This window comes from Trichosurus vulpecula, assembly GCF_011100635.1.
Source record: "Trichosurus vulpecula isolate mTriVul1 chromosome X unlocalized genomic scaffold, mTriVul1.pri SUPER_X_unloc_1, whole genome shotgun sequence".
Lineage (NCBI taxonomy): Eukaryota > Metazoa > Chordata > Mammalia > Diprotodontia > Phalangeridae > Trichosurus > Trichosurus vulpecula.
In genome coordinates, this window is record NW_023494377.1 from 5,809,875 (window position 1) to 5,831,942 (window position 22,068).

Below are 22,068 nucleotides of genomic sequence, written 5' to 3' on the forward strand. Positions count from 1 at the left end.
ATTGGCCCTGCCCCACTTCCTAATAATGAGCTGAGACGATGGTTGTCAAGACCCTTCCCAAAGAATAACGTTCTCAATATGTTTGAGGCTTCATTCTTCTGAATCTCCGAGCTAAAAGGACCCTCAGAGGCCATCTAGTCCAGCCTGTTACCTGACCAAGAATTCCCTCTGAAGAATTCCAGGAAGAGGGTTCCCAGCCTGTCAACTCTGGGACAGCTCAAATTGTTAGCAAGTTTTCCATACATTGCAGCTAAACCTTCTCGCAGAAACATCCCCCTGTTGCCCCTAGTTCTGCTCTCTGGGGCCTAGAAGAATAAAGGTAATCCTGCCTCCACACAACAGGCCTTCAAAAATTTGCAGACAGCTTTCACATCCCCCCCGGATCTTCTCTTCCCTAGAATGGGCATCCTCAACTCCTTCCACCAATTCCCAATGGCCATAATATAGTCCCTTCTCCAACCTGGCGGTCCTTCTCTGGACACTCCTGCAACGAAGAGCCCAGAAAGGAACAGATGACTCCCTTGGGGACCAGGGGAGAGGACAGCAGGCCTCATTCAGAGTATTGTGGAGAATTCTGGAATCCATATATTAAAAAGGACTCTGAGAAGCTCATGTGCATCGGTTGAATGTGCTGGGCATGTTTAGTCTGGAGAAAAGAAGGTTCAGACTCGGGACTGGCTGACCTCCAAGGGCCCCCTCAGGCCTAGCTCGAGGATTCTGTGATCAGAGGACAAGATACGTAGAGGCCAAAGACGTCAGGAAGCTCTCCCTAGCAAGCACAGTTGGCCCCAAATGGGTCACCTCGCAGGTGGTGAGCTCCCCATCCTTGGAAGTCTTTGAGCAGAAGCCCAAAGACTGCTTGTTGACAATGTGACAGTTGGTATTCCTTTTGTGGAGGGCCCCTCAAGGCCTTTCCAACACTTCAATGCTAACCAAGAGAGCATATGGAGAACCTGGATGTGACCACATCACACCCTTGACACAGGCTGACCTAGGAATCTATTTAGGGCATTCTGATCTTGAGCAGTTGGTTCTTTTTATTTAACCCAGGCATAGGCCTTTCCACTTCTCCCTATGGAATTTCATCTTCTTTGAGTCTTAGTATGACCCCAGTGTAGTCAGCTCTGCTGAGGGGATCATGGGAACTATCTGGTACATCAAGGAGCAAACACCTGCCTCCAAGGCAGCCAACCAACCACTTACGGCTCTCGCCATTGGGTGAAGCAGCCTGCCCAAGGAAAGCCCAGCGCCCATGACGCTGGCCCCCAAAAGTCCCCAGGCCAGGGACTAACCATCATTGTACACTGTGCCCTCGTAGTCCTGGTCATAGAAGACGCCGTGAGGTTGGATGCTGAACGGTTTTGAGGCTCTATTGTAGAACACAATCTCAATGGTGTCCCCCACCTCGGCCCTGATCACCGGCCCTAGGCAGGGGGAAAAAGGGCTGAAATAAGAAGGGTTTTAGAAAGAAAGCAGAGGGGGCAGGCAGGAACAGGAAGGAAAGGATGGAGACAGACCAAAGAGGCCCCTGTTTGGAGCATATCAGGTGCTTAGTAAGAGCTTGTTGACTGATTCAAAGCAGGCAAGAGCTCAGGCTTTGTCTTTGTATCTCCAGCACCAAGGACAGTGCCTGGTCCACAGGAGGCCACTATTATTGTCCACCCTCTACTCTATCTGCCGCATCCCCACTGTGGATACAGGAAGAGCCCAAACCAAGTCTTCCCCAGCACAGTGGCCGATTGCTCCGAGTTCTCTGGCCTGCCCCAGCTCCATCTCTCGAGGCCCCAACTCTACCCTGGTGAGGCTCACCCATGATGCCCAGGTGCAAGGTTTCCTCAGACTGCGGCAACTTCGTTAAGAATGTATCATCTGTGTACTGGATGTAGCGGACTTTCCAGTAACTGCCCCCGATCCGACTGGAACTCTTCTGGAAGAACTTTTCTGAGTGGCTAGGACAGGAAGACCCAATTGTCACATGACTTCACTCCCCATCTCCTACCCCTCTTGAGAGCTCCAGGCCTTGGTGCAGATGACTGGAGTGGGCAACAGACAAGGGATGCTGTGGAATTTGGGTTTGGGCCATAGTTCCAAAAGTCACCAATACCACTGTGGGGCACGGACCCCAAGGACCAAGGGGAAAGTCCCATGTATAGAAAATGTTTATCAAAGAAATGGAAGCAAAATGATTTGTGTCATCAGCTGGGCAATGCTTGAACAAACCAGTACATGAATGGGATGTGTTTTTATTGCCCAGAAGTAAGCAGAACCATGAGTCCGGAAGACCTGGCTTCAAATCTGGCCTCTAACACTAGCTGTATGAACTTGGTGTAGTCACTTCTCCTCCATTGGCCTTAATTTCCTCCTCCATAAAATGAGGGGGTTGGACTCAATGGCCTTGGAGACTCCTTTGCAGTTACAATGCTATAAGCCAATGATCCTGTTATCAATTCAGTGACCAATCATGACTTCCGAGGACCCTTGACGAAGCCGAGGGGACATGGACTGTAGGTCTAGAAGGAGGAGGTCCCACAATGCCCAACTACACTTATTTGTTAGAAAGGAGGGTTTGTCGATTTTAGGGTTGGGGGTCATCGTGGGGAAGCAGCAGTTATGGAAAAACATACAAATGCCTTCATCAAACATTAAAAAAGGAAACCTACCTTCTCCCATCTCCATGGGATACTGGGCAGGTGGCTCAGCCCATAGTGTAGTGGTGGGCCCCATCTCACTCCCCTAGCCATGTCAACACTGCCTGCCCCTTCCCCAAACACAGGCCCTTCACCCCCTGACCTCTGTGGAACGAACAGAGTGCCTGATTTAGTAAGTGGACGTGGCTCCAAGGCTACTGATCACGGGACCTTGGGCCCATCCTTCAGTGTCCGTAGCTGTAAAAGGAGCTAATTAGAATTGATGATCCCTCTGACATGGAACAAAGCATTTCAGAGCCTCCAAAGCGAGCTCAAAGCAACTCCCAAGGACTACGGTCTTCATTCCCAGAGATGAAGTGATCTGCCCAGGGTCACACAATGAGTAACTGTGACAGCCAGAATGCCAGTCCAGGGCTGCTGACTGTGGGCCCTGCTGCAGACTGGCCCTGGAGGAAGCAGCAAGACTCTTCACTGTACTAGCAGGCCTTCTGACGCCCAGGGCAGTACACCAAGGTACCTCATGGAAGGAAACTTTCTAGTTGGAGGCTTCTTCTGGGAGCTACTCTGGGGCCTTGATTCTCCAAGTATCATATGATTGTGTGTGTGCGCACACGTGCGCATACACACATATCCAAGCACTGGCAACTATGCTGGCATGGGGACACTCCCAGTGTGGAAACTCCCTCCACTGAAGCAGATGGCTACCCCCTTCTATAACTTACAGCCTGGTCACTAACAGGTCAAGCGAATTGGCCAGGGTCACACAGCCAGTACACATCAGAGACAGGACTTGAACTCACGTCTTTCCTCCCAATTCCCAGATCTGCTTATAAATTCTGCCTCTCGTAAGTACCTCACTTTTTGTCAAATATTACAAAAGGTTTCCCTTTCCTCTCTCCTGACAGCAGGAATGAGCTGGCATTGAAAGCCTGAGGCCTCCTTCTCTGCTGTCTTCCCTCAGCCTTGCACAATCTTGGATGAAGCCAGAGGGCTCTTTCACCCAAGAGTTAGGTACCCTAACTTCCTCCCACTCCATCCTGCCCAAGCTTGGCCAGGGGAAGAAGCCAGGAAAGGAAGAGGAAGGGATGAAGCCCAGCCACAGGGCCAGTTAGCCTGCCATCTCTTTCACTTCCTCCCCTTCCCAATCTTGTCTGAGCCATCAGAGGAATTATCCGGCTCCTAGGCCTTCTCCAAGCTGAGGTCCCCAGGGTTACTCTAGCAGTAAAAAGCCTTGGATTTGGAGTCAGAGACCCTGGTTGGAGGACTGGGGATGTGATTTCTCTGGGCCTCAGTTCCCTCACATGTAAGATGAGGGGAGTTATCCCGGATTAGCTCTAAGGGTCCCTCCAGCTCTGAACACTCCAGGTCCTTTCCTGGCTCTGACACAACAAGTCTGTGAAGAAGAAAAAAAGCAAGAAGCCACTACATTTGCTGTGGTGCTCAGGCCAAAGCAGCAGCGCCTCCCCAAGGGCCACCTGCCCACCCTCCCACGTCCCACCAGGCCAGCCCAAGAACCACAGGATCCTACATTTAGAGCAGGAAGGGGTGCCAGAGGCCAGCTAGTCCAACCCTCTTGTTTTACAGAAGGGGAAACTGAGGCCCAGGGAAGCAAAGGGACTTGCCCAGGCTTGGAAAAGGCCTTCAGAGGCCAGCTAGTGCAGATCCCTCTTTTTAAGAAACCTGTCCCAGGTCACCTGCTCTGGAGAAAGCCCAGATGCTATCTCATGTAATCACTTCAATTCTCAGATGAGCAAACTGAGGGCCAGAGGGGAGAAATGACTTGTCCAAAGTCAGACAAGCAGCAGGATTTGAACCCAGTTCCTCCTGACTCCAAAGCCAGAGCTGTTTCTGCTTGTTTCAATCACTGTTCAGAAACTTCCTGGCTAGGGCCAGGCCCTCAGACTGGCCTCTTCATGCAGAGTTACATGATCATGACACCTCCAGCAGGTTCCAGCTCAGCCAGTAGGTGTTTGAGCCCTTACAGCCCAAGAGTTTGCTGGGGGAGGCAGAGGAAAGGAGAAGGGGAAAAGAGAAAACCAAAGGCAGAGAGGGCCTGAAAGAAAGAGAGAGGGCCTCGGTGCCCAGTCTGGAGGGCACCTCTTACCTGCCTGGCTCCTGAAGACTCTTCCCGGTCCTTCCATCTCTCCCTGTGGGCCCATAGTCCCAGCGCTCTTCAGAGGCCCCAATGAAGTACCGTCGGACTTGGCCTGTAAGGGGGGCCTTCGAGGGGGTGCTGGAGCATGCCTTGACCTCGTAGAGTGCCTGCATTCCATCTGGAGAAAGGACACCATGGTGGGCAGGGGACAGTAGCCCCGAACCCACACATACCTCAGCCCCTTGTCACCAGCAGGCCTGGCACCAGCCGCACTGGCATAGCCAAGGAAGGGCCCACCATACCTTCGAATACTGAGACCTAGCACTGGGGAAAAGTATTTGCAGAAGAGATGGAGCCAATCACACCCTCTCATTGAAGTCCACTTCCCTTCCCCTCGCTCTCTTCTGACCTCTCTACATTCTGGCTTCTAACCTTGTCATTCCACTGAAACTGCTCTCTCCCGAGTTACCGACAGTGACCTGATTCCCAAAGGACACTGTGGATAAAACTCTCCTCCTTGACACCGTCTTCTGCCTCTCCTGGCTCTCTTCCTCCCTAACAGACCATTCTTTCCCAGGCTCCTTTGCCAGCTCCAGGTCATGCCCTGTAACCATGGGTATCCTCCAAGGCTGTGCCTTGGGCCACCTCCTCTTCTCCCTCAGTGATCTCACCAGCTCCTAGCCCTGGTTTCTCACATTATAAACTGCTTTGGGGGCCTCTCAAATCGGATGGCCCATAAGCATCTCCTCATCAGCATGTCCAAAACAGAACTCATCATCTTTCCCCTACACCTTCCCTTCTTCTCAATTTTCTCACTGGTGTCAAGGTTGTGGCCATCCTCCCAGTCCCCCAGACTCACAACCTCCACTGTGAGCTTCCAAAGACCAAGTCTACTCAGGTCACCTCCTTCCTCAATAAACTCCCATGGCTCCCTGTTACCTCCAGGATCAAATAGAAAAGCCTCTGTTTCACAACCAGGCCTTCTTCCCTTGCCAGACTTCCTACACTTTCCTCCCCTCTCTGTACTCCCTGATCTTGTAACACTGGCCTTCCAGCTATTCCACACATTTCCCCACGTGTTTTTCCATCTCCCAACTCCAGGCATTTGCACTGGCTGCTCCCACTCCTGGCTTCCCTCAGGACTCTTCTCCAATCCTACCTTCTGCAGGAAGCCCTTCAGTTGCTAGAATCTTCCTTTTCGAGATTACCTCCACTCTACTATTGCATCTTGTACCTAATCTTGTATCTAATTATTTATAGGTTTTCTCCCCTATTAGACAGTGAGCTTCTCAAGGGCAGGGACTGTATTATCACTTTTCTTTGTATCACCAGCACTTGGTATAAGCCTGGTACATAGTAGGCACTTAATAAATGCTTGTTGACTGACTACCACCGACCTAATTACTGCCCCAGAGGTCTGAACTCTCTCTGCTCACAGAATGAAAACTATTAGCAGCAGCTGCTGCCCTCTTGCTTCCACAGCTCAGGTGCCTTGCCTTCCAGACTGTGCTAACATATAGATACTCTTATGCTCTGTTACCCGGCACTACTGTCTTTTCCCCAGAATGCCACTGTACTTGCACACAGTGCCCCCACAGATACCATATAGCCCTGTTCTCCTTCTCCAAGCCATATTACAGCATCTTCAGACTCTCTAGGTTTCTGGTACCTCTATCTAGACAACCCTGGAGAGCCCAAAGTCCCTCTCTTCCCAGGGGACCAGGAGCACCCAAACATCATACCTCTCAGGTGGCTGTTCACTTGACAGCTCAGTAGCCAACTGCCAGGGACCTGGGGCACCATATCAGCAGTCACAAAGGTGGCTGGGAAAAGGGAGGCCACATCCGTGCGGTGTCCCCGGATTGTCAGTATCTGCCCAGGGAAGAAGGCCGTGTGCACGTCTACCTCGCTGCCCATGCCAAACAAGTGCCAGGCCACACGCTCGCCAGCACACATGCTCAGTTCAGGCAGGTGCCCAAAGACAAAGCCATTGATTGCTACAAAAAGGACCAAGATCCCAGAACATTAGAGCTGGAAAGGACCATGGAGAATATCCAGCCCAACCCCTATCTCCTTCCAGATGAGGAATCTCAGGCCCAGGGAGTAAAGTTACTTGTCCAAGGTCACACAGATGACGAAGCTGAATTTGAATCCAGGTGTTCTGGCTCCAAATTCCAGGCTCTTCTCACCATTCCATACAACATCTCCCTGTGTAAAAGTCCTTATTCCCTTCAGCACTCAGCACTTCCTTCAAGCCAGCCAAGGGTTTTATGGCTGGGGGAGGACAGAGAAGAGGAGAAGGAAAGGGCCTTGCTTTGTAGGGATAAAGATCAGGCCTCTTAAGGATGACAAGACAAAGCCTCAGATAACAACAATGACAAATATCTAACATTTGTATAGGGCTTTAAGGTTTGCAAAGAAGTGATCAAAGTCTAAACTATCCTGAATGATATGAGGTAGGGGGTAGGGCCATGACCTTCGTCATCTCATCTCCAAAATATGGGATGAGAGCTCATAGGCTCATGGCTCTAGACCTGGAAGGGATCACAGAGGCCATTTAATCCAACACCCTCATTTTACAGAGGAAGAAACTGAAATCCAAGGAGGATTAATAAGTTGTCCAAAGATCCAACATCTAGGACTGAAAGGGACCTCAATCCAGCACACAGCAGAGCCTGGTAGAAAGTTAGATCTTGGTTCTGGTCCCTGGACCTCCACTGCTTTGCTAGGTAATTTGAGGTAAGTCATTCAACCTCTCTGGGCCTCAGTTTCCTCATCTGTCAATTGGGGATAATATCTTTGCACAAGTCGCTTCACTTTTCCAGGCATCAATCAATCAGTCAACAGGCATTTATTAAGTACCTACCAGGTGCACCTACCAGGCACTGTCCTAAGTACTGAAAATACAAAAGGAGGCAAAGCCAGGCCCTGCCCTCAAGAAGCCTACAATTGGCTGGGAGAAATAAATAAATAAACAAACAAACAAATAAATAAATAAATAAATGCAGATAAATACGTACAAACAAGCTATAGACAGGATAACTCGGAATAATAATGACCAGAGAGAAGGCACTGGAATAAAGAGGGGATGGGGAAGGCTTCCTGTAGGAGGTGGGATTTTAGTTGGAACTTAAAGGAAGCCAGGGAGGAGTTTAGTAATCAGAATAGAGCAGGGAGAAGATTCTGGGTGTCGAGGACAGCTGGAAAGAATGCCCAGAGCTGAGAGATGGAGGGTCTTGTTTGTGGAACAGCCAGGAGGACTGGTGTCACTGGACCAAAGAGGATATGTCAGGGAGGTAGGAGGGGGCTGGGTTATGAAAGGCTTTGAATGCCAAACAGAGCATCTTGGATTGGATCCTGAAGGCCATAGGGAGCTACTGGAGTTTACTGAGGATAGAAGTGACATGGTGTAAGGTTAATGGAGAATAAGATCTTCCCCACCCATCGATAGGCCTCATATGGAGCCCATTAAGGGAAGCTTGCTTGCTTGTAGGAAGGCTTATGCACTTTTTGTTAATTTCTAATTAGGCACTGAGTCAGCCTATTAGCTAAGAGAGTATATATTTAGCGAGGTGAGCATTTTGCTTTGGGGGCTCACTTATGAGAAAGATGCTGTGATTCCCTGGTCAAGACTCTTAGTGGCCATATGTTCAGAGCTCCCCAACTGTTTAGAGGTAAAGGCTTTCTTGATTCAGGCAGTACAGCCCTGTCTGTTGGTCTTTATTTCTCTTCTCTGTATTTTTTCTGTTTAATTAAAGAAGATTTTTGACCCCTGAAACAGCTGTCTTTCCTAGTACAGCAGATAAAAGAACCTGCGCTAGCAGCCATGCTGGGTATGCCAGTGTGGTTGCCATTACACATGATCAGACCTGTGCTCTAGGGAAGTCCCTTTGGCAACTGAATGGAGGATGGACTAGAGTGGGGAGAGCCTTGAGGCAGGCTGACCCACCCCCAAGCAGGATATTGCAACAGTCCATATTGAGGAGGTGAGGGGGTACACCAGGGTGGGAGCCATGTCTGAGGAGAGAAAGGGGTATACTCAAGAGATCTTGCAAAGGTCAAATCATCAGGCTTTAGCAACAGCTTCGATGAGGGGGGGGGTGTGGGAGAGTGAGAAATTCTGGATGGTTCTTAGGGAACAGGAGGATGTGGGTGCCCTCGACAGTAATAGGGAAGGCAGGAAGGTTTGGGGGAAAGATAATGCGTCCAGTTTTGGACATATCAAGTTTAAGACGTCTGCTGGATTTCAATTCGAGATGTCTGAAAGACAATTGGAGATGTGGGATCAGAGCAGAATAGGCAGATCTGAGAATCCTCAGCACAGACATCATAATGAAATCCATGGGAGCCAATGAGATCACCATGAAATAGCACAGAGGGAGAAGAGAAGGAGACTCAGGACACAACCTTGGGGGACAGCTATGATGAGGGGGTGGGATCTGGAGGAGGATCCAGCAAAGGAGACAGAGGAGCCTCCTGAAAGGCAGGAGGAGGGCCGGGAGAGAAGGTAGTGACAAGAAAACCTAGACACGAGAGACCATCAAAGAGAAGAGGGTGATTGATAAGGTCCAAGGCTGCCAAGAGGTCAAGGAGGATGAGGACCGAGAGAGGACCTTGGTTTGACAACTATGAGATCGATGGTAACTTTGGAGAGAGTCGGCTCAGTGTGCCCATGAGATCTCAAGCCAAACTGGAGAGATTCAAGGAGAGAGGGAGAGGAAGGATCGAGCAAAGAGTTTGGGCGGATGAGGATGACATGGGCATGTGTGCAGATTGGAGGGAAGCGCCAGCACAGAGAGATGGAAGAGAAATGAAAGGAGGGGGCCTGACTCAGTGGTCTCCAAAGGTACCTTTCAGCTCTAGAGCTAGAACCCTAGGATCTTCCATTCTACAGACGAGGAAACTAAGGCCCAGAGAGGTTAAGACATTTGCTCAAAGTAGTAAGGAAAACTTATAGAACTCCCAACCACACAATCTTAAAAAGTCCAGGTTAAAACAAGAGAAAAAGGCAATAAGGGTATGGAGAAATCCCTCAAAGTTCAGTCTTTCACCTTGCCCATGCCAAGTCCACAATCCCTCTCTGCTGACCATCCCAAGCCATCATGTGTCTCACCCTCATCATGCCCCACCGCGGCCCATACCTCCTGCCCAGAGCCTGCCTGAGTACAATCTCACCTTCCCTTGGCCTGAGAAGGGAGCATGCCATATTGGGGGGATGCCCCTGAGGTTTAGGGTCAGAAACCCAGGCCTGGGCCTGGAGGGATCATGGGACTGACCCCAAGGCCAGATCTAGGTTTAGAGACAGCCCAGTTCAGTGGAAAGAGCCTTGGTCTGGGACTCAAAGGATTTGGGCTTAAATCTCACCCCTGAGGCCTGCTACCTATGCAACCCTGGACAAGCCTCTTTCCCTACTCCTCCATAACTGGACACTTCAGCCTCTCCTAGCCCTCTGCATTCATTTTAAATAGGTAACAAAATGGAATAGCTCTAGGAATATTGTCTCTCCTACACTGTGATGTCCTCAAGGCAAGGGACAAAGTCTCATATCTCTGTACCTCCCCTCCCTTGATCACATCTGCATGTGCATGTGTGTGCATACATGCACATACACAATGCACATACACACATGCACATATGTGCACACACACACACACACACGAAATGCACACACACATGCATATACATGCACAAACACACACATATACTCACACACAGTATACAGACTGACTCGAGCTGAGTTTTGTCTGTCTCTCACTGGGGTTTCCTCTTAAGGTGACAATGGACATTGAGGAAGATGGGGGTGGGATGAGCAAAAGGGAAAACAAGGCGAGGCCTGCGGGGCCTGGCCAGGAGGTGAGGCAAGAACACTGGGACAAGACCTCAGTGGCAGTCACAGTTCTACCTCTACCTCCAGGGGCAAGTACAACATGCTTAGCTTGGCATTCAAGGCCCTTCATCAGACAGCCCCCTCCTAGGCTTCACACCCTTACTCCCCACCCCAGCCTCCTGGCTGCTCCACCAGCAAGCCTCTCCATCTCAGCTCCAGGCATTCTCACTGGCTGGCCCCCAGATATGGAATGCTCCCCCTCCTCTGTTCCACCTACTGACCTCCCCGGCTTCCGTTAAGTCCCAACTAAAGTCTGACCTTCTCCATGAAGCCTTCCCCAACCCCTCTGAATCCCAATGCCTTCCCTCTGTTCATTATTTCTTGTTGATCCTGTACATAGCTTGCTTTGTCTGTATTTTTTGCATGCTGAGGGCCCCATCAGACCATAAGCTCCTTGAGGGCAGGGGCTGTCTTTTGCCTCTTTTTCTATCCCTAGCCTTAGCACAGCACCTGGCACACAGTAGGTGCTCAATAAATGCTTGTTTTATCTTATCTTTCTATCCCAAGGCACCAGCACAGTGCTTGCCACAGACCACGTGCTTAATGAAGGTTTGTTGATTGATTCCTTCCAGCTCTGACATTTTATGAAATTTGGGAAAGGCCAATTCGTCACCCAATAGGCAGGCCTTCTAGAGGCACTTCCTGATGATCTGCCTGATGAGAGTGGCCCCCCAGACTCTGCCCACCTCCAGTTTTGTCTTTGCTCAGCCCTGGGCACCAATAGCCAGAGATGCCCCCATCTCATCAGGCTGATGGAACCCAAAGACTGCATCCCTGAGCAGGTCAAGGAGAGGGGGTGAGCAAACAGGAGGTCCGGAGCCCCACCTCCACTTAGCAGGCTCACCGTGCATCTTATTGCTGGCTTGGAAAGCCTCATCCTCTTTGTCCACTGAGGCAGGGTCTGCACAGAAGGAGTCGATGTTCTCATCCAGGAGCCAGCTCAAATTCTCATCCACCACGCTGAAGAGGAGGAAGAAGTCTTGGTCCACATCCCGTCGCCTGGGAGGGTAGCTTCTAGTCAGGGTTCCTGGGGGCAGGAAGTGAAAGGGCCATGAGGAACCCCAAGGGCTGGATGACAAAGGGGACTGTAGTAGAAACTGAGGAAAGAAGGAGAAGAGGGGAGGCCTAGGAGGTTTGGCCAATGGCAGGAAGGGTATGTAACCTTCTGATGTGGGGCTTCAATTAAAACTGAAAGAGCTTACTCAGTACCCACCCTGCCCAAGACCCAGCCCTGGCCACACCCTGATCCCAGACGAGGCCCACCCTGACCACAGTCCTACTCCTAATCACGCTCCTAACTCTGATCACATCTGTAGCCAGACCATACTCTATACCCTGGCCAAGCCCCCAATCTCACCACACCCCTAACATCCCTCCCCCAAACTAGCCACAACCCTAAAAATCCCTATCCCAACCAAGGCCAAACCCTGAACAAGCCCCTTCTCTGATCCTAGGTCTAAACCTGAAGCCCCCACCCTGGCCACACCCATGTACATACCACTCTGAGCTTTACCAGGGAGGTGAGGAGGAATAAGATGGGAGGGCAGTCCCTCTGACTCAGACAGTCAATAACTTTGAAGTCAAGTCTTCATCCCCCAGCCCCTTCCTGTCATCTGGGCCCAAGACATCTCTATTGCCCAGCCTGGCACATCAGACTTCCCAGGTGTAAACACAAAGATGTGAAGGGAAAGCCGCCCCACAGCTACCTTGTCCAGCCACGAAAAGGCCTCACCTGGTTCTCCTGCTCTTCTTCCTGCCCACTTCCTCTCCAGCTATAGTGCATGCTCCCAGATGCCTGGGCTCTCTGTGTCTGGTCTACTGCTTAAAAGCACCCTGAGTGGGGGAGAAGCTGGTGGCCTATGGGGGCTATTGGTGGCAGCTGTCAATGTCCTCTTCCCAATAGCAGGCCCCATCCTCTTCCTCTCACTAGAAGCCTACCTCTTTTGCAGGTGATGAGGGGCCCGATGAGACCAGAAGCAATGTCTCGGGGAGCATCCACATGGGAGTGGTAGATCCAGGTGAGGCAAGCAGGGTCAGCATGGGCGGGCGAGTGGCCCTCAGTTATAGTCCAGTTGTAGGTGTGGCTCCCTCCTGGGGGAACGGCATCATCTGCTTTCAGCCGCCCAGAGGTACCATCTGGGTACAGGGAACCTAGTAAATAGAATAAGTCCAGGTATTCTCCTCACCTCTACTGCTCAGCATGAGGGTGTTGGGGGTGGGGAGATTAGTCTGGGAAGCAAGACACCCAAGTCACCTGAGTTCTGGTGCTAGGTTTGGGGAAGGGGGAATTCTGGGATCTAGGAGGCACCAACCTGAGGGAGGTTCTGTCCTGCCCCGTGCCTCAGTTCCCCTAGGTGAGAAGAGTTTTACCCAGCAGTTAAATACCAAGAGCTCCTAAGGCCCTAGGTGCTAAGAGAACAGGCTGGCTTTCACATTAGCAGTGGAGAGAACACAGGATGAAGAGTCAATGGACCCAAATGGAATTAGGGCCCTGCTGCTCACCTCCTGCAGGCTACCTGGGTGACATTGGACAAGTCACCTCTCTGCCCAGTTCTAGCCTGAGGTAAACTTGGACTCTGACCTGGGCTTCTCAGGCCTGCTGGGGGGCCTCTGCCTTACCCTGCTAAGGCCCAGGCCTTCCTAACACTAAATGGCAGTCTTCTAGTGGGTACCCTTCTGCCTCCCACTTCCCAGCATCCCTTTAGGGGCAGAATTCCCCTGTTAGAATCTAAGCTCTCTGAGGCCAGGGACCCTCTGGGGAGTGTATTTGGATCTTAGTACTTGGCACAGGGACTAGCATAGATTTCCTTTGGGAGCCAAGGTATTTTTCAGGTTTCATAGTTATTTTCTCCCTCCCTCCCTTTTTCCCTCCCTTCCTCTCTTCCTTCTTATCTCTCCCTCCCTCTCTCTTCCCCCCTCCCTCTCTTTGCCCCCTCCCTCTCTCTGCCCCCTCCCTCTCTGTCTCCCTCTCTTCCTCTTTCTGCCCCCTCCCTCTCTCTGTCCCCCTCCCTCCCTCTATCCCCCTCCCTCTCTGTCTCTCTCTCCCTCTTTCTGTCCCCTCCTCTCTCTGCCCCCCTGCCCCCTCCCTCTCGCTGCCCCCTCCCTCCCTCTGTCCCCCTCCCTCTCTCTGCCCCTGCCCTCTCTCTGCCCCCCTCCCTCTCTCTGCACCCTCCCTCTGTCCCCCTTCCTCTCAGTCGCTGTTTGTCTCTCTCCCCCTCCCTCCGTCCCCCTCCCTCTCTCTGCCCCTGCCCTCTCTCTGCCCCTCTCCTTCTCCGTCCCTCTCCTGTCTCTCTCTCTCCCCTTCCCTCTCTCTGTCTCTCACTCTTGCTGGTTTCTCATTGATAAAATGAAGGAGCTGGCCCAGATGAGGCATGTATAAAGGATCCCCAAACTAAATCCTAGATTCTCTGTGAGATGACAGTTTGAAGAGCCTGGTACCAGACTCATTGCCACGTCTCACAGATGGTGTCAGCAATGCCCCGGGTCTGAGTCCTTTCCCTTCCTTGGGCCTGCTTCCTGGGGTCATATCAATGTATAACCTAAAGAGCCCTGAATAGGGAGCCAGAAGATCTGGGCTCAAGACTCAGCTCTGCTGCTACTTTACTGTGTGACTTCAGGCCAGTCCACCGGGCCTCAGTTTCTTTTTCTATAAAGTAAACATGCTGAAACTCTAAAGACCCCTTTGGCTTTCAAACTCTGTGAAGAGCACTTCCAGATTTTCCAAGCACTCTCCCACAAGCCACATGTTTGATCCTCAATGTAAACCAAACATAATTATTATCCCCATTTTACAGAGGGGGCCACTGAAGCCCAGAGAGGTCAAGGAAGTTCCCCTTTTGGCAGCAGAGGCAGGCCTTGAGTTCAGGTCTACGGACTAATGGCCTGGCAGGGCCCTCCAGAGGCCCTTCCAAACCCCCTCAGATCAGGAAAAGGGGCCCAGCCTGGGGAGGAGAGGGCATGCCAGCTGACCTTCAGAGTCTTTCTCGTAGAAGACGCCATGGGGATGAATTGTGTAGGGGCGTCTGGCAAAGTTCTTTAGGTGAACCAGGATAATGTCCCCCACTTCCCCCCACAGCACAGGGCCCAGGAAGCCCAACCAGGCCGGCTGGGGCACCTCTGTAGTATAGGAGCTGTCTGAGTATTCTTTATACACAGTCTTATGGTAGATGCTTCCAATTCGATCCTTGCCGGGCTCCAGGAGGCAAGCAGTCACCCTGGGGAGAGAGAGAGAAAAGGCAGAAAAGCAGTAACAACCAGCCCTTCCTGAGTGCAGAGGGCTTCCTGGACTGCTCAGCTAGTAAAGCCGGGGCAGTCCACGGATGCCTCTCAGAAGCATTTTGTTAAATAAATTTTTTAAATAAAAAAAGAAAATCGGTTCACAAAAGAAACAAAAGATTAGGGAAAACAAAGCGGGCCCTTTTTCCCATCCATGTTCTCCAACCCCCTGAAATGTAACCATGGATGCCAGCTCAAGAATCCCTGCTCTATTGAGCATCTCAAGGTGGGCAAATGACTATTCTCACAGGATAGAGAAAGGGAGGGGGGCAGAGAGAGGGAGGCAGACAGTACATCTGTCATTATCCCCAGACTGAGTATTAGGAGCACAGAGCCAAAAGAAACAGCTAATCTAGCCCTCTCATTATACAGAGGGGGAAACTGAGGCCCAGAGGGAAGTGACTTGTCCAAGGTCATACACAAGATCTTTGATCTAGAGCTGGAAGGGATCTCAGAGACCATTTAGTCCAACTCTCTCATTTTACAGAGAAGGAAACTGAGGCCCAGAGGGAAGTGACTTGGCCAAGGTCACATGCTTGATCCATGAGAGAGCTGGGATTTGAACCCAGGTCTTGTGCCTTCACTGCCAGCACTCTTCTGCTGTACCATGCTGGCCGTCAGTGTGGTCTGAGGCAGGGGAGAGGCTGAGGTGACCTTTTGGAGCCTGATCCAACCCAGGGAATCTGGGATTCCAAACCTGGGCTGAAGGGGGAGATGGTCTTTGATGGAAAGGCTGGGCTGCAGCCTGATCTCCAGATCAGTTTTCTGTTTTAACTGAGGTCGGCTTTGGAAAGTTGGCCCCAGACTTGAAGGCTCTGGAGTTCCAGAGTCTTTATGGGGAAAGACAAGCTGGGTTAGGGAATGTGGAGTCGGGCTGTGAACTTGGGCAAGCTTCAGGCTTCACATCTCTAAAATGGGCATAAAACCATCTGTACCCCATACCTCATGGGGTTGTTGTACAGAAAACATGTTCTAGATTGTAAAGTGCTAAAGAAAAATGAGCACCTGTGATTCCCCACACCAGGCAGCCATGGAGGTGGCCAAAGGGCTCTGGACTTGGTGTCAGAAGGCTCCTCCACTTACAAGCTGTGTGACCTTGGCCCAGTCCCTTCACCTCTCCACACCTCACTTTTCCCATCTGTAAAGTGGAGACTGTGATATCCATAATGCCTTACCCCACAGGGTTGTCATGGGGAAAGTGCTTTGTAAACCCTGTCGTTGAGATTTAGTCACTTCAGTCATATCTGACTCCCTGTGGTCCTGTCTTGGGTTTCTTGCAAAGATACTGGAGCGGTTTGCCATTTCCTTCTCCAGCTCATTTTACAAATGAGGAAACTGAGGTAGACAGGGTGAAGTGACTGCCCAAGGTTACATAAGTAGTAAGTGTCTGAGGCCGGACTCGAACTCAGGTCTTCCTGATTCTGGGCCCGGTGCTCTAACCACTGGGCCACCCTGCTGCCCCTTCGTAAACCTAAATGTCCCCTAGATATGACAATTATCGTTATCATCCTAGAGTCCTAAAGAGGGATTGTGGGACAGCAGACTACTAATTTGGAGTCAAGGGACTTCATTTTCAATCTTAATTCTGCTATTCACCAAGACTTACCTTGGGTGGGTAAGTCACTTCTTCCCGAGACAGCTTCCTCATTTGTAAAATGAGCGGGCTGTACCAGAATACATCCAAGGTCTTCAAGCTCGAAGTGCCCCGTTTCTCAGAGGCCACTCCCCAACCCACAGCAGAGGCCAGGACACCTAGGGCTCTTCATTCCCTAGCACATGTCCCCACCCCACCCCCCAATCCTACCCAAGATAGAACCTACTTGTCATCTTCCACTGACTTGCCCGTGATGTTTCTGCACCTTGACAAGTAGTTCCACCGGACTTCTCGGATGCCCAGGTAGTAGATCCGGGTGGCCCCCTGAGCCGGATAAGGCCACAGTGCCAGGACGAAGAGCAGGGTCCCCAGAAGCCACCACCGGCCCATGGCCTCCATAGCTCTGGCAAGCACACGTAGGGGCGGCTGCTGCCCTGCAAGAGAGACACCAAAGAATCCTTGAGTCTGTGAAGCCAGAGAGGCTGCCAAGGAGGGATGAGGCAGCCAGGGCTATGGAGGGAAAGGGAAAGACGAGCTGGATGGCAGGACAGCAAGGCGGGCCAGCCTTTCCCAGGACGCACTGCTCCATACCTTTAAGATGTACTAGTCTAACCCCCTCATTTTATAGAGGAAAAAAGTGAAAACAGCTTGAAATAGTCTGGAACTGCACTAAGATTTAGGGGACACCGTGTGCATTCCACTTGGACCCAAGGACTGGGCACCTCTGGAGAGTGCCAATTCCAGCCTGTCTCTGCTAGGCGATGGGACAAAGACAAAAATGAGCCATCACAAGATACTAGATTGCCAGCCTCGTGTCTCAGCATCTTTCTCATCTCCTTGATACATATTTGGCTTGGGGTCCACTGATACAACCAGCTTCTTATGACTACCTAACTGCCCACCACTCAACTCACTCTAATGAGAGGCCACAAACTCATGGAAGAGTGGGCTAACTTCAGGGATCCCAATGGAATTCACAAAGATTAGGGGGCTTGACCTTCACCAGGACTCTTAAATGAAAAGAAGAAAGTAATAGTCTGGCCCTATCTCTGCCTCAGTCTAGGACCTGGAAAATGGGGCTAAGAAGTGCCCCAGGGGAGCCAGTGGTGAAGAGAGGGAAGCTAACAGGAAGAGACACCCAATCTGCATCAGCCCCTGCTTCCCCAGCAGCTGAGATTACAGCCAGCTGCCACCACACCTGGCAATTGATAGAGTTTTTAAATTGCATATTAGTTCATTAATCCTTTGTTTTTCTCTGTTGTTAATGAAGAAACCAAAGAGTGAAAAGCTTTTTGATGCTTTTATGGAAGATGGGAGAGAGCAGAGAACTTTCTCCCCTATTGCATTATATGAGAAGGAACATGCTATGGTCAAATGCCATGTATTAACCACTTCCTGTGTGCCAGTTACCAGGCTAAGTGCCTAGAAGAGGGCCCAGGAAAGACAGAAATGTCACCCCTGCCCTCTACTAGTGGGACACAGCATGGAGAACGATTAGAAACACACAAGCTATGTATATGGAGGGGAGGAAGACAAGGAGTTTAAAGCATCTACCATGGGCTTTGCAGATCTGATCTCATTTGATCATCACAATAACCCTGAGAGGCAAGTGATCCCCATTCGACAGTTGAGTAAACTAAGGCAAATAAAGATGAAGTGACTTGCCAAGAGGCATGCAGCTAGGAAGTGTCTGAGGCCAGCTGAGTAAACTGAGGCAGACAAAGATGAAGTGACTTGCCAAGAGGCATGCAGCTAGGAAGTGTCTGAGGCGCCTCTTACACTCAGGTCTTCCTGACTCCAGGCCTGGCATTCTAGTCAAGGCCCTACCAAGCGGCCTCTACATACTGAGGAGACAGAAGGCCCAAGTGGTTTGGCCCACTACTTCTGGGTTATCCAAAGCCCTCAGGAGCACTGTGCCTGACTGCCTGCCTGCCTGCCTTTCCTGTTCTCCCTTCCCAAAAGACAGGAGTGCTGCTGCTTCCCCACTGTGGGCCTCAGATACCCCTCTGCAGAAGGAAAAACTAATCTCAAAGAGTCATCTAATTTCAGGTAGGTCAATTAATCCAGCCTGTACCTGGACAGGGATCCCTCTACAATATCTCACCATATTGCTATTAGACCTCTGGTCACAGGGAACTCACTACCTTCCAAGGCAGCCCATTCCACTTCTAGATGAAAGATACTCTTAACCACTATCAGTCCAATAAAGACAATGAACTACAGCACTAATGCTGTGTGACCCTGGATAAGTCCCTTCCCCTCCCTAGGACTCAGTTCTCCCTGTAAAATGAGGGGACTGGAGCAGGTAGCCTCCAAGGGCCCCCTTTACAGGCCTAGGATAGGATCCCACCCCAGCAGGTATCTCAGCCCAGGATTGCCTGGCAGAGGCAGGTTGTAATGTACCCAATATTCCCACCTTTCCCACTGGGCAATCTGTGGGCCAGGAGAGCGGCTTAGAACTTCTTTCCAATTATTTAGATGAATAATTCTGGTACCTCATGTCCCAGAGAAGGCCCAGTGTTAGAATCCCAAGATGTAAGAGCTGGAAGGGGATCAGCTGGTTAGTCTGATCTCATTTTCGATATAGGGAAACTGAGACCCAGAGAGGATAAGTGACTTGGCCTCTTCCTCTCCTCTCCAGATTGTGGTAAAACCAAATTAGATAATGCCAGAATTCTGTTTTGGTCTTCTCTATTCCCTTTAATACCCTGAGGGGATTCTCAGAACCATTTGACAGACCCTGTTCTGAAGCAGAAGCACCTTTCAATCCCCACACAAGTTGGAAAGTCCCACCTACCTCTCACAGTGGAGCTAAGCAGTCACCCCAGAAACACTGACACAAGAAGGAATACACAAGCATACCTACCCCCCCCCCACACACACACACATACACACATACACCTACACCTACACATATACACATACATACACACACCATCCTGGCGAGCTCCCTATGACAGGTCACTGGACCAGAACCGGATTTTGAGAGTTTTCCAAGGATCCATCCATGGCCCCTTCGTCCCCTTCTTCTGACAACCTCATCCATTCCCATGGCCTCGCCGGCTGCGTTCACACAATTTAAATGCCGACTCATTTGAGGTTCATCCGATCCATATTAATCACACAATCAAGCTTCTGGTAGCTGTTTTCTCCAAACTCCCAGGACACACTCTTTCCTTCCTCAATGAATTCAGGGCCTCACTCACAGTCTTTCTCTCTTCCCCAACTCCTGCCCTCTTATTAAGGAACATTAGCATACATATTGGTATTCCTCCAAATGATCCCTTTTCGAGTCCCTTTCTCTCCCCGGACACTGCCACCACAGTGGTCCAGGCCCTCCTTGCCCCGCAGATGGACAATAGCCATGGCCTCTGGGGGTCTGCCCACCATGGCTGCTGGGGGGAGGGGGAGTCTACCTGCCATGGCCACAGGGGGGAGGGGGGAGTCTGGCTGCCAGGGCGCGGGGGTCTGCCCACCTCAAGCCTCTCTCCAGTCCAATCCAGGCTTCACTGGGCTGCCAAATCGATCTTGCTTAAACACAGGTCTGACCAGGTCACCCCCTTGCTGATCCTGGAACACTACACTCCATCTCCCAACTACATGACTCTTCACTGGCTGTCTGCAGTGCCTCCTCATGTCTTCCTTAACTTTCTTGGCTTCTGTAAAGTCCCCCCTTCTGCAAGAAACCTTTCCAAGTCAGTCCTCCTTCCCTCTGAGATTAACTCCAATATAGCCTGTATCTATCTCATTTATACATAGTTGTTTTGCACTGTCTCCCCCATTATGTGCTAGGCACATAGTAGGACTTTAATAGATGCTTGTTGACTGACTGGCTGGCCTCAACACCCTACATTCCTGCTTCCTCAATTTACCTCCACCCCACCTCAGCTATACTCAGAGATGGCCTTAGCCTTGACCTTGCCATCACCCACATAGGCATCACTTCCGTAATCATGAGCTTGGAAATTCCTTCATCTGATCAGAGTCTGTTGGCATTCCCCTTCTCCCTCTGCCTTGTAGCCCTTAGCCCAGCTCTTCATCCTCACCATGACCCTTCAGCCCTCAGTTCCTTCCCAGGCCATCATCACTCCTACATTGACCACACTCTCCTCTCTTCCCCTTCTTGATACCTTGGTGAATCCATTGAAATCTACACTGTCTTCTTTTTTTTCCAATCATGTTTTAGTTCCAAATTCTTTCCCTCCCAGCTCCCCTTCTACTCACTGATAAAGCAAGAAAAGCCAGTATTTATAGTCAGAAATTTACAGATATTTACAGTCAAGTAAAACCAATTCCCACATTAGCCATATCCAAAATAATGCATGCTTCAATCTGTACCCTGAGGCCACCACCTCCATCAGGAGGTGGGGAGCCTGTTTCACCATCAATCCTCCGGTACCGCTGTGTCGATCAGAGTTCCTAAGTCTTTTAAAATTCTTTGAATTTATGCTATTGGAGAAATGGCTCTGCTTCTGCTCATTTTGTATGAGATCATATGTCTTCCCAAGTTTTTCTGAAACCACCCTGCTCGTCATTTCTTATGGAACAATAGTATTCCATTACATTCGTATACCACAACTTATTCAGCCATTCCCCCAACTGATGGGCATCCCCTCAATTTCCAGTTCTTGGCCACCACAAAAAGAACTGCTGGAAATATTTTTGTATACGTGTGTGCTTTTTCCTCCTTCTCTGATACAGACCTAGTGTTTTCCGGTCAAAGGGTCTGCAGGGTTCAATAGCTTTGGGGGCATAATTTACAATAATGGCGTCAGACTCAAAGACTGCACGTTGACTTAGAGAGCTACAAATGAACAAGAGCTATGTTATATTGTGTTTTTATTTATTTTGTTAAGCCTTTCCCAAAGACTTTTTGATCTGGCTTGGCAGCCTGCAGGCCTTGAGTCTGACAGCTCCTGTCTGGAGCCCCCGGCCTCTTTATCCTATTGCCAATCTTGCTCTGCTCAGCCTCAGTCTTGGATCACTCCCCCTCCCATGCTCCTCTGAACAAAGCCAGTGAAAACTATGAAACCCTTCCAACTGGGCCCACAACAAATTTCTGTTACTTACTTTCATCTGGGCCCTCACTGTAACATGGCAATCACTGTAGGCCTCCCTAATCAAGTCCCTGTCTCACTCACCACCAAGTTTTTCTGGAACCTTCTCATCCCTCTTGAAGCCTCCTCACTGTCTTCCAGGTGAGAACTTTGCCTCCCATCTACAGATAAAATGGAGCCTGTTCCCAGAGAGCTCCCTTGTCTCCCCTCCTCCTCATCTCAAATCATTTCCATGCCTCCCTACACGATCTCCTGCTTGTCCCGTCCCATTTCACACGCTGAGGTGCCCTTGCCTGATGCCAAACCCCTCTACATGCATTCTGGCCTTGCTTTTTCCAGCAGACCCCTCCCCATAATCCTGACTGTTACTAACCCTCAATCTCTTTCTGTGAGCTCCTTCCCTTACTGCCCCCAAACATGCCCATGGCTCGCCCATCTTCAAAAAGCCCTGCTCAATCTGTCCAGGCCCCTCACTCTCATCCTACACCTCTCCTCCCTTTTCTGGGTAAAAT

General features: G+C 50.6%; 1 protein-coding gene across 1 annotated transcript in view; it reads right to left on the bottom strand.

Moving 5' to 3' along the window:
- Positions 1–22,068, bottom strand: part of HEPH (hephaestin) — a 70,082-nt gene that overhangs the window by 43,280 nt on the left and 4,734 nt on the right. Inside the window, exons 3-10 of the mRNA XM_036740425.1 lie at positions 16,726–16,933; positions 14,600–14,844; positions 12,569–12,781; positions 11,475–11,657; positions 6,486–6,740; positions 4,753–4,921; positions 1,810–1,949; positions 1,293–1,424 (exon numbers count right to left, since the gene is read on the bottom strand). Of these exons, the coding sequence (XP_036596320.1) occupies positions 1,293–1,424; positions 1,810–1,949; positions 4,753–4,921; positions 6,486–6,740; positions 11,475–11,657; positions 12,569–12,781; positions 14,600–14,844; positions 16,726–16,898 (1,510 nt within the window). The 5' untranslated portion in view covers positions 16,899–16,933. The remainder of the gene's footprint in view (positions 1–1,292; positions 1,425–1,809; positions 1,950–4,752; positions 4,922–6,485; positions 6,741–11,474; positions 11,658–12,568; positions 12,782–14,599; positions 14,845–16,725; positions 16,934–22,068) is intronic.